The following is a 12,528-nucleotide window of genomic DNA, read 5'->3' as shown; positions in this document are numbered from 1 at the left end:
TTGTTGCTTTGGTCCCTGATCCTTAGCCACAGGCATTTGGCCTGCTCGTGGCTGCTCTTCAGAGACAGCTCTTCACACTCAGTCTACTTCCTGATGTAGAGGGCCACCCCTCTGCCTCTCTCTTTCCTCACCTGTCTGTTCTGGAAAGCCTGTAGACATCAACAGTCACACTCCATTCACATCCCACCAGGTTTCAGTAATTGCAAGAAGATCATAACTTTCTTGGAGCACAGTGGCTTCCAGCTTCTGTTTGTTTCCAGGGTTGCATCAGTGTGGTCATAGAACACAGAATTGTCATCCAAAGTGTGTTAAATGCTCTATATTAGCTGTGATTGATAGGAGTAAATTTTAGTCTGGAACAGTGTAGTTGAGATCTTACGTATGTGTGTGCTGCTAGCTTGAGAAGTGTGTACTTGGAGTGCAAGATAACTTGCCAAATTAACTGAATTCAACTTGTGTTTTTAGTATGTGTGTTTTATGCTGTAACCCTAGTTAATTTAATGAGGAAAGCCTGAGAATTTCCATGACATAACTTTTTGGACATACACATGGCATACCAGGGACCAGGTCCATCTCAAGAGTGATGTTTACAAATCATGGGGAGAAAAGAAAGATGTATGGAGGATTCTAGGTCACTGTCTTGGTCTGTATCATTATGCAGCTGCTAAGCAGCTGTGTAGCGCCAGTGACAGTGGTGAAGAAAGGTGTCATGTAAAAGGGCAAAAGCAATTGAGCAAATTTGCTACAGTGGTGTAAATATCAGTTCCCCCATAAGTCTCACTGCAGCTGCTCTGTCTACAGGGTGTCTCAGCCAGGTACTAACATCTCCTAGTTGAATAACAGTGTTTAAATTCCAAGGTGTGAAGGGCTGGGCAACACTTCTGCCTCCTGATGCCACATCTGGACCCTTCCTTCCTTCCTTCCTCCCTTCCTCCCTTCCTCCCTTCCTCCCTTCTGCCACTTCCTTCCGCCACTTCCTCCTGCCACTTCCTTCCTTCCGCCACTTCCTTCCTCCCTCCCTCCCTCCCTCCCTCCCTTCCTGTCTCCCTCTCTATTATTGTCTTTAACTAGGAGGAGCAGACTTTATGATCAAAATCCTTTTCCTTCTCTTCTGAAAGATCCTCTGGTCTTTTCAAGATTATGACAGAGTATAATGTTGAATTGCATTTGAATAGCAGCAAGGTTTAAAAGAGAAAGTTACTTGTGCCCACTGATTACAATTGTTCACTGGCTTCACAGCAGAGGTTCCTCATAAGAAAAAAGGAAATTACATCCACAAACTTTAGTACAGTAGTAGTTCCCAGTGTGCTCCTATAGTTGTTCCACACCTAGACTTCAAGCTCAAAATCCTGATGACAGAGTTGAAGTACTGTCCAGACAACATCTTCATACAGGCTTCAATGTCTGCTCTCAGTGAGAGTGTCAAAGCTGGGAGTAAATGACTAGATCTCACTGACCCTTAGAAGCCCCACCAGGCTCTCCATCTATGCCACCTGTCCATGATCCCATTTCAGGTCATTCTGCAGTCTTCAGTCTCTGCTGGGGGTGTGCCAGTCTCCAGCTCAACTACAGCAGTTACTGTGCCTGGCCATAGATCCCACTCATCCGGACTGACCCGCAGACTGACCTTCTACCTGCATCATCACTGTGGAGCTGCCCAGAAATCACTTAACTGGGTCCTGGCCCTGGCAGCCATCACTGCAGGATCCTGGTCCTGATCTTAAACTTTGAATCTACTTCCCAGTTTGATCTCAGACCTGCCTCAGCACCAGGAACTTGCCTGTTAATCTGGGCTCTTGGTTGAAGCCAGTTACCATCCCTAGGCCTGCCCTGTGGCCAGATTCCGTGGGAGTGGAATAGCTTGCTGACTGGTGAGGCTTATGCCCTACCAGCTGTGAAATCATTCATGGCTCCTTCCTCTACAACTCATAGAGAGCAGTTGGCCATTGCTGCATTCAATGCAAATAGCTGTTATACTAAAGCAGAACAATGAGTGAATTTAAGATCTTACTGTTACTGTCATATAGGTTAGGTCCGGAATAGTCTAGATTCTACTCCACAGAAGATGTTAATTGCTATAATCTATTTATTCATTTCCTAAATAATCCTTCTGGGCATTGTGTTGGTTAGCACCAGCTGAATCCTGAAGTTCAGTGTATTGGTATGCTAAAATAGCCACTAAATCCCATGTAAACAATGGTTTAGAAGAAGGGACAATGAAAACATGTACAGGTTAGCAGTATCAAGGTAAGTGGATGTGCTTATGAATGGTGTTCAAATGGCTGAAGTACCTGTGTATTTCTGTCATATGCACATTCTTTAGTGGAGCCTGAACTTATGGAACTCATAGCAGCAGCTGTTCTAATGGGCCAGACATAAGAAAGTGTTCTTAAGGAGAAAGTTACAATACAGTCTCATAGCTGAGCCAGAGGCATGATGGCACTATATTTACTGAATTCTCTTCTTGGGGTTGCCTTCAGAGTAAGGAGTAGACTTTTTACAGTTAATACTCAAGTCCATACAGGTATATTTGTCGCACGAAAGATGAAGGAGGGAAAGGATATGGATACAGTAAAACAGTAATGGTCATTTGACTCAGTCTTTTTTGCTATTGTTAGAGGGCTTAATGAAATAGAATTCAGTTTTGGTAAAGTAAAGAACATTGCTCTCATGTCACAATTTCTGGTTTTAGGGACTTGCAGACAGGGCTACACTGTAATTATTTGAAGAGCACAGGCAATTAAATTGACACCAACTTTTTGTTTGGCAGCAAATAGAAATAAAATTAATGTTTAAAAGTATGGTTTTTTAGTAAAGTTAGTTTTGTTTTTAAGGTCTAGATTGAAGAAGGACTATGATGACTTTAAAAGACATCCAGACCATGATAAATTTACCAGAGAATTGTGGAGTAATGATGAAAGTGAAGTTGATTCTGGCAAAGAATCTTTTGCAGTAGTATGCGGTAAATCATCAGAGTCTGCAGAACATATAGAAGTTCCCAAAAAAGATCACTCAGACAATGGTAAGCATTTACTGGAATTCAGTAGCTTGAACTTGATTCAGGAGCTGAATTGAGTTTGTTTGGGAACCTAATTTTTCCATGTGAGTTTGAGTTCTACTTTTTACCTTAACTCTACCACTGATAATATGAAAATGGCTTGTGGTGCATATCTGTCAGATGTAGACTTGAAGAGGGCAAGCATGACCAAGATGAAAATTCTGCTTTATTGAAGTATTTGCTATTTTTTGTGCTTAACTATCTCTGTGATAGCATATTAGATCTGTGTGGAATTTTATGATGGGTTGACCTTGGCCAGCTGCCAGATGCCTGTCCTACCACTGTCACCCCTCCCTTTCTTAAGAGGCTAGGGAGAGAAAACAATGTGGAATAGCTTAACTGTCAAGATACAGACAAGGGAGATCATTCACCGATTACTGTCACAGTCAAAATAGACTCCAGGAAAATTAAATTAAATTTGTTGTCAGTTAAGAATAGAGTAGAATGGTAAGAAACAAATACAAAACCTAAACCTTTCCCTTTCACATATCCACCTCCCAGGGCTTATCTTCATTCCCAGTTCTTCCACCTCCCCCCTTGTCAAATATCATAGGAAGGATTGAATCTGGGGATTGAGTTCAGTTCATAATGGTTAGTCCCTTCTGCTCCTTCCTCATCCCTGTTCCACTGTGGGGTCCCCGCTATAGAATTCAGTGCTTCACAAGCTGCACCATTTTGGGTCCTCTCCGTAGGCTAGAGCTTTTCAGCATAAGACTGTGTGGATCTCCCATATGCCGCAGTTCCTGTCAGGAACCTGCTTCAGAGTGGGCTCTTCATGGGCTGCAACTTCCTTCAAGACATTCTCCTCACCTACAGTAGAGCAGGGTTCTGTTCTCAAGCATCTTCAATGTACATACCTGTTCCAGCAGGGTCCTCCATAGGAGCAGGTGAACCTGCTTGATCAGGGGTCTTTCTGCATTGCAGGGGAATCCATTCCATTCCAGTGCCTGGAGCACCTCTTACCCCTCCTTCTTTGCTGACCTTGCTGTCTACAGAATTGTGTTTCTACATCTTTTCCTTGGTCCATTCTATCACATTCTTCTACAAAGCATTATCCATGAGACATCACCAGCTTGGTTGACAGGCTCAGCCATGTCCTGCAGTGGATTTGTTTTGGAGTCAGCTGTGTCTGGCACAAGGCAATTCCTGGCCTCTCTCCTCAGAGAGCACCCCCTGCAGCCCCATGCAATCAAAACCTCAATGCATGGCCCTTCTGTCCACCTGGCCCTCCTGCATGCATCTTCAGCCCTCTTACCACTTCATGCATCCCCTGCTCACTGGCTAGTCCAGCTTGATGCTCACTATGAAACATGGCATTCACATCATTGCACAGGCATCCCCCACTCACAAGTCCACCTGTTAGGCCGGCCCAGACCCCCAGGACCTCCTGTTCACCAGCTAGTCTGGCTTGAAGTTTATCAGTGAATACACACTCACTGGATTTGGGAAGGGTAGACACTCACCCCCCCCCCAGCAGCTGTCACTAAGCCCACAGGCTGTAACCTCTTGCAGCTGTCCTTGCACCTCCGCTTGTCTCTACACATTGCTTCATGAGTTGTATAGCTGTACCAATTCCCTTACCCCTCCTGCCTCTGTCTCCAGGATCAACCCTGGTTTATAATCATATTAGGTTCAGAAAGTTATCTTCCTGCAAGAGGCTTCTGCAGTTTCCTGATAGCCCATTAACTGGGGTGATTGGTGAAGTTGTTTCTTGACATTGTCTCCATTTTTGTTTGGTTGGATCTATGTCTCTGTATGTTTTTTCCTGACTTTTCCCTTTTTCTCCCTCAAGATAACCTTGCTGGAATATACATTTTCATGCTTTCACATACTGTTGTCAATTAACCTAACTGACAAGGTTTGGTTTTCCTAACTGTCTCCCATTGCTGGTCAGGTTTCAGTCCATGTATGTTCTTGTTTATTACTTCCTCCTTTCCTTATTACCCCCTTTTTGTATAGCAAAGATCCTTGAGCAGATGCCTTAAAAAATTGAGACATTTCCTTCCATATAACTTTACTCTGGCAAACCTAGTGTATTGCCTTTAGCAAGACACTGTAAAACGGTTTCATAGGAGTATCAATTGCAAGCATGTAAAACACACTTTCTGTTTTAATATCCTTGCAGATGAAATGAAACTATTAGACATGAATTTACCTGCAGGAAAAAACAGAATTCTGAAAAAAGAATCAGCTTCTAAAGAGATACTGAAGACACTGCCTAAATGCATTAAACGACAGCTCAAGCAAAATAGTTGTCTGGATCAAAGCACTACTGAGATTTCACCAAGGAAGAAAACTAAACTGAACACTAATGAAGCTGTGGTCCAGAGTTCAGAAAGTAGCCTGCAGTTGGATAGTTGCTTGACTGAGCTGAAACAATTTGAAGGGTCAACTCTAGAGCTGCTTTCCTTGACAGATCCTGCAACATCAGTGTCAAACTTTCTGAAAGGGACCAAACCCATACAAGCCTTGCTTGCCAAGAATACTGGGAACAAAGTGACCTTAACAAATCAATTGTTGCCTCCTGCAAGCATGAACGTATCTACTTCTGAAAAGTCAGTTTTACCAGCTTTGGAATCATCACTGATCAAACCAGCATTGCCCTGCCAGGCCATTTCAAAGACTCCTTTACAAATGGTATACAAAATGCCAAATGGCCACTGTGTACCAATAGACGTTCCCAACAACTCAGTGAAAATTCAAATGCAAGCTATGATTGACCCTAAAAATGGAGAAAAAGTCATGCAACAAGTTCTTATTTTACCTAAGAATTTTCTTCTTCAGCAGAAGGAAGAAAAAATTGTGTCCAAGGATGTTCAGTCGCTACAACAAAAGTCATTTGAGGTGCACTGTACATCTTTACCAAAAATGCCAAACGTCAGTGTTTCTTTAACACCTGTTCTGGTAACAAGCCCTGCAAATGCCACTCAGTCACCCACTACAGTTTTTAGCAAGAATACTACCCACTCATCACAAGTGACTGGTCCCATGAGCACTACACAACCATTGTCTAGTGTAACTTCAGCAGATAACTTATCAATAATTAAGGTAAGCCAAAGTGACAGTGGCAAATTCAAGACTACAGTTTCGGCTGCTACATTGCCTGTGTCTTTGGCTTCACCTACTCTTTCCACAGCTAGCCAATCCTTGACACCAGCAGCCGCATTAAGTGCATCTACAAACACTGATTCTGCCTCTCACAGTCTGGCATCACAGCAGCAAACTGACTCCCTTGAAACTAAGCAAGAGCTAAAGACAGTGTGTGTAAGAGAATCACAATCTATCCTGGTCACAACACGAGGTGGAAACACTGGAATTGTTAAAGTGCAAACAAACCCAGACCAGATTTCACCTAGTAGTTTATGTCCTAGTTCAGTTTTCACTTACGCGTCTCAACTTCAGGCCTTTCTTGTGCCAAAAACCACAGCAGTATCATGCTCTAGTCTTCCATTTGTAGCAACAGCCACATCTGGTCTCCCACATATTGGACAATCATCTCCTTCTGGATTTGCTCCCTCAACAACTTCTTTTGTTAACATTCCAGCTTCCCCTGCTGATTTTACCCAGGCCATGGAGAAAAATACCAAATTCACACTACAGCAGCCAGCTGTTTGGGACTCTTTGTGTCGAGTAAGAGAGGACTCCCACCACGTGTCTTCTTCTTTATCCTCCATTCCATTAGCTAGCAATTTGGTGTCAGCAGCTCCAAACAGCCTTGCTAGTGTGACTAGCACTGGACAAAGTAATATTGTCAAAACTCCAAATTCTTCTGTGCAGCATCAAGGGGACACTAAAGTGAAAACAAAATCTGTTACACAATCTGAGTCAAATTCTGCAACAAATGGAGAGTTAATCAGTGGTACTGCAGTCCAGAAGTTTACATTAATCACAAATCCACCAATTTTATCTCCGTCTGGGGCATCAGGGGTCAATATTAAACCCTGTCCAGCATCCACTGCTGTTAATGCTCAGAAGCTGGTTTTCATTAACGCACAAATTGCCAATGGCCCATCAACCACCAATCTAGTTGCAGAGTCGTTGAAACAGAAACTTCCTTCTTCCCTGACCAAAACCTTTATTAATGCCACAGAGCACCCACAGTTGGTTTTGATCCCATCTACAGTAGGAGCACCAATAAGAATAAACTCATCACCAGCTATTGCTCAAGTAAAAGATGTGAAAATTGGACTAAATATAGGTCAGACCATTGTAAATACTAAAGGCAGTGCACAGGAGGCTGTACCAGTTAATATATTGCACTCTGGCATTTCTAAAGGGGAAGACAAGAAGAGGACAGCCTCGACCCTATCCTTGACAAGTAGTACTATGGTTCCTGTTCCAAGTTTTGCTGTGTCAGCTAATGAATCTGTATGTGTTGCAACAAAAGCTGAAAATGCCTTTACAATGACAACAGCAAATGCACAAGTAGAATCTGTTTCAGTTACGTCAAGTGGAACTTCCTCTGGGGCACAGTCTACTGTCTTGATTGGTGGCAATGATCCCTCAAGAATAAGGCCAGTTCTGGATAATCGACTTTGCACATCAAATATTGGAAATACTGTGGGTATATCAACTGTGAAGACAGGACATCTTGCTTCGTCTGTGCTGATTTCAACACAACCAACAGTATCTCCGCAAAACTTAGCACCTGCTCTGCAATTTCCAGTCATTAGTTTGCCTGGACCTGCAGCCACCCGCCACAAGGTGTTACATACAGTTCCTCAGTTGGCAGCAGTTCCAGCTCCTCTTCCAGTACCAAAAAGACAGTTGCCCACACTGGTTCAGTTTCAGTCATCAGGAATTTCAGCTCCTGTGTCAAGTCATGCAGGTATTCACAAACCTCAGAGTGTGTTGCCCCCTCCATCACCAAATACAGGTGAAGTAATTGGTTTTCCCAGTCTTTCCACCCTACAATGCCAGCAGATACCTCCCAGTACAGAGAAACAAAGTCATGATTATGCTGGTGCTTCTGCTGCTCAGATGTCTGAAGCTTCGCCCCCTGTAATAAGCAAAACAGGAGGAATTCCATTGAATGAACCTTCCACTCAACAGAAAATAGTCATTAACACTTGTATGCCTTTGGCACCTGGAACTCAGATAATGATTAATGGTACTCGCTTTGTTGTTCCACTACAAGGCCTTGGAGCTGGCAGCCATGTTCTTCTTCTCTCCTGTAATACAAAACAGACTCCTTTAACAATTAACCATGGTCAAGAGCCTCAAGGTGTACCAGCTGTTAATCCAATAACCTCAAAAATCATCCTAGCACCAAGTCATTCATTAAGTTGGCAAATCCCAAAACATCCTTTGAAAAGCTCTACAAAAATTGTGAACTCTTTTGGAGCTGCAGATGCTTTACCCATCGTACATGCTACACCCCAGATATTTGGTACTCCAGCTAGCTCATGTACTCCACTGTCTGCAGTAACTCTGTCTGTATCTTCAGTGACAAAGTCTCCCATTAATGTAGCTGCATCTGCTGTTTCTGCTCTTCATCCTCTGAACTCTCATTTACCAAGCAACACATCAGTGTTTCAGCTAGATGGTTCTATCAAAAAACTGTTGGTCAGTCCAGAGGGAGCCATACTGAATGCTCTAAATACTTCAGCACCAAAAGTTCCTTCCCTGTGTTCATCACTGCTTCCTGTTGTTAGTTCCACAAGCAGAAATGCTACTGCGGTCTTCCCTGCGTCTCAGTCATCTTGCCTTGATAAACCTGACAAAGCTGCACCCTGAATTTACTGCAAATGAGCCACTTTGAAATTCTGGGGCATTCTTCAGACTTTGGAAGTTGTTAACTATTGAAAAATTTCTTATAATGTTTTAAACAATTGGTTTACTCAATATTAACAAGGTTGCAGTTCTTACCTGTTTACCTGTGGGGATGTGGAGAAAGAAAAATTTTAGTTTGTCAGAAGTTTTCAGAAAGTTCTCTAGTAAAAGGCTCAGAGATGACCAATTAATTCATTTAACAGTTTGGAGAAATCTCACAATTTGCACATGTTCCATCTTACACTATGGACTGTTTGCCAGTGTGTTTATGACAGTATATATCTCCTTTTTATTTGTTAAATTTATTTTTGACTTGTTTCTTTAAAAAAAAATTATGCATTGTAAAAATGCAATCCACAGTATAGAATTGTACATATTCCTGAACTCCTGTACTAAATAATATGTACAAAAAACTATGCTGTCTTATTTATGTTTTGTTTACATAATGTATAGTTTTTTAAGTATTTTAGTAACTTTGGACCAGTGTACTGTTTAGCAACAATGCAGAAGAATCTGCATGTAATAAATCAAGTTGCTATACTGCTTTGTGTTGGCAGTAGTTAAAAATATGTGTATCTGTTACACCATGGGAGAATACATACATACATACATATATCTCTTTTTTTTGGTGTATGGTAGAATGAAATTATTTAATCTCTTCTGTTCTTCTCTGATTTTACATTTCACGTGATTTGACAGGATTTGGAAGGATGGCCTCCTTATTGTTCCTCATGATATAGGGCAGGATAACCCGTACTTCATCCATTCTTAATGGTTTGGTTATGTTGCCTAAATAACTGGAGTGAAATGGTAAGGCTACAAATGGCTTCCTATACACCAGTCTAAGTCACACTGATTGCTCTTAAGGACTGCCGTGCTTTGTCTTAAAGCTCAAAGATCTGTTGAACAATTCATTGTTCTCTGTTTTACAGCCTTGTGTGTATTTCCACATTATCTGGTAACTGTAACAAGGTCACTCACTAATCTTCCATCTAGCCATAACAACTACCTTTTTTTTCCACTGGTCATGCTTTCTAGCTCTGCATGTTTTCTTTAGCTTATAAGTGGTCTGTCTGGAAGGGCAGTGCTAAAACATCATACAAGATTAAAAGAAGCTTTATTAGTGCTTTGAATGGGGATAATTTACATATTGCATAAACCTTCCCTTTTTATACAGTGTATTCAGTATTTATTGGCTTAGTTTCAGCATTTGATCTGATAAAACCTTTGGGTTATTTTCTGCAGATCTGCTGAGTTCACAGCTGCCTGCTCATGGAGATAAGTTTTTTATATCTTTTGTGATTTTACATATAGAGAAAGGGTGCCCATCTTATCTTATGGAAGATGGTGATTTTAGAATTGTTGTCTTCGTATGTGTTGGATTTTTTGTGGAGTTTGTTGGTTTGGGTTTTTTTAGAAACTAGAAGGGAGGATTTCAGAAGAGCTTATGAATGATAGTTGCCTTTTAAATAGCTGTGACAAAGGGGATAAAAGCTTACATATCTGTATTTAGCCGTGTTTGTAGACTGAGTTTCATAAAAATGAAGCTTCAACCTTTGCTTTCATCCTGTTGAATTTTCTACTTCCCTTCCCCTTTTGCTGTACACAGTTTTGCAGTTATGATGTTGAGTTGAAGAACAGGACCACATCTTACTGCCTCTGTCAGCTGCTGTTTAAATTGTTCTGAAAAGTAACCTGATAGCTATTTAGCTGAAGTTCTGGGAAACTGGGGGGGAAGAAAGGCTTGTGCCTTCCATAGGAACCTTTCCTTTTGCACTAATTAACAGAATTTCAGTGGGGAATTGCATCTTTCTGGATCAGAAATCTCCATCTTATCTCAGGACTGAGAAAGATGGAAGCTGTCTGTTTTGGAATGAAAGAAGGTTTGTTTAAATTCAGAAAAACCTACCTACTACAATTTTCCTACTTCTCATGGAAGGTGTTTTGTAATTGATTTTAAAGACACCTGGTACCAAGGGTGTCTGCATGCCCTTGTAGAGTTTACAGTACTAAGGATTTTTAAGTCTGACTGCATTTATCAGTTGAATGCTGCAGGTGACTTTTCCAACACAGGGAGATGGCAGAGAATGGCAGTTTCTTCATGGACACTTTACCCATATGTACCAGCAACTCATTTTATTTCCATTTCACTGGTTGAACCTTGGGACTTGCTTTTTTTATTTTTCTCTTGCAATGATTGTTTTTTTCCTTTTTTCTAATTTATGTTTACTGTAGAGTGAGTTGCCTACATTGTTTGGAAAGCTCAAGACTAGGTTCTAGTATTGAAGTTGTTCTTGATGGAGAAAAAGTTCTTGCATGACATTTTTCTGTGTGCTAATGTAATAGAAAGATTTATGCTATAATTCTAATAAAGAGAAAAGTTAGAGAAGCTGAATTTAGGAACTCAGGACTCAAGTAACTTGCTTGAATGATTTCCAAGAAATTTTCTGAATTAATATGGCAATATTTTATGATTTTCGTAAATGTTTTATAATTTGGCAGACATAAACTTTACAACATGAGAAGTTTGGTTACTTTGATTACAGTTTTCATGGGTTTTTATTCTCAGATATATGTTCACATTCCAAATCCTACTGGAGAAAGACTTGAGACTGCTGTGTAATGGGCTTGCAACATTCATTATGTAAAACCAAATTTTAGTAATTTTTGTGAATAAAATTCCTATTCTCAATACTCTTTTCCGATAGTATGAATGTCAGTCAGAGATAAGGCTTTTTTTCACGTGAACCTAAATATCCGTTGACAATTTGCTATGTACCTTTTGCACTCCACCAAGTGAATAGTGCCAGCAGTAGCCCAAAAAGAACTGTAAAAAAGTAGATTATATTCACAGGCACAATGAAAAAGCAGAACTGCCTGCATCTCGACTTGAAATTAAAAAGACATTTAATGAAACATATAAACATAGGTGTATAAATCAACCTTTTAAGAAAACATGTTCAACATTTCAGAGCTTGTAAAATGCCTTGCTTTTGGACGCCCTCTGATATTATATACAATATTCAAACACTATATTACATGCAAAATTCTAGATTTACTAATGACTTTGAATATTCTGAATGACATCCTTTTATTTACCTAAAAGGACATGTTCTGCACAATAGTTTTGCTTTGCTATGAGGAGAAAATTGCATTAATTTTGTTTCATTTTTCAAACCCCCATGTGTGTGCTGCCATTTTCTCATAGGGATTCTGCCACCCTAGAAGCAATTGTATTTGACAAGTCTTAGGGGTCATAGAAGTACCTATTCAAACCAAGTATTTCTGCCAAGTCATTCAAACCTGTGCTGATTTCACTGTGTAACGTGGCAAAGAATTTAATGTGAAAAGGGAAGCAAAAATTCTCCTGGTAAGTGAGTGAAGAGAAACTAGTATGTCTCATGGGATTAGGTCAGAAAACTACTAAAAGCTAGCATTTGTAGGGCATCCATAGCTGCCCAGTGTGTGTGGTTCATAGTTGGTTTTGCTTATACTTTGTTGTAGTGCAGAACTTTAGTATCTCAAATTAATTTTAAAGTAAATTAATAATTTTTATTAAGCATGAATGTTTGTTATGTTAGGAGCGTTTCCTTTGAATAGAATGGCCAGAGGTCCTCACAAAAACTTAACTCATGTAGACTGCTCTCTGTAAGCTGAACCTCAGATGAATTCACTGACTCAAAATAGTGAGAAAAATA

General features: G+C 40.6%; 1 protein-coding gene across 1 annotated transcript in view; it reads left to right on the top strand.

Annotated features, from left to right (window-relative positions):
* Positions 1-11,225, top strand: part of KIAA2026 (KIAA2026 ortholog) — a 47,479-nt gene extending 36,254 nt beyond the window's left edge. The window contains exons 7-8 of the mRNA XM_005425594.2: positions 2,835-3,022; positions 5,184-11,225. Coding sequence (XP_005425651.1) covers positions 2,835-3,022; positions 5,184-8,794 — 3,799 coding nt within the window. The 3' untranslated portion in view covers positions 8,795-11,225. The remainder of the gene's footprint in view (positions 1-2,834; positions 3,023-5,183) is intronic.
* The last annotated feature ends 1,303 nt before the right edge of the window (positions 11,226-12,528 follow it).

The sequence above is a fragment of the Geospiza fortis genome, unplaced genomic scaffold (assembly GCF_000277835.1).
Source record: "Geospiza fortis unplaced genomic scaffold, GeoFor_1.0 scaffold491, whole genome shotgun sequence".
NCBI lineage: Eukaryota > Metazoa > Chordata > Aves > Passeriformes > Thraupidae > Geospiza > Geospiza fortis.
This window is presented reverse-complemented; position numbering and strand designations above follow the sequence as displayed.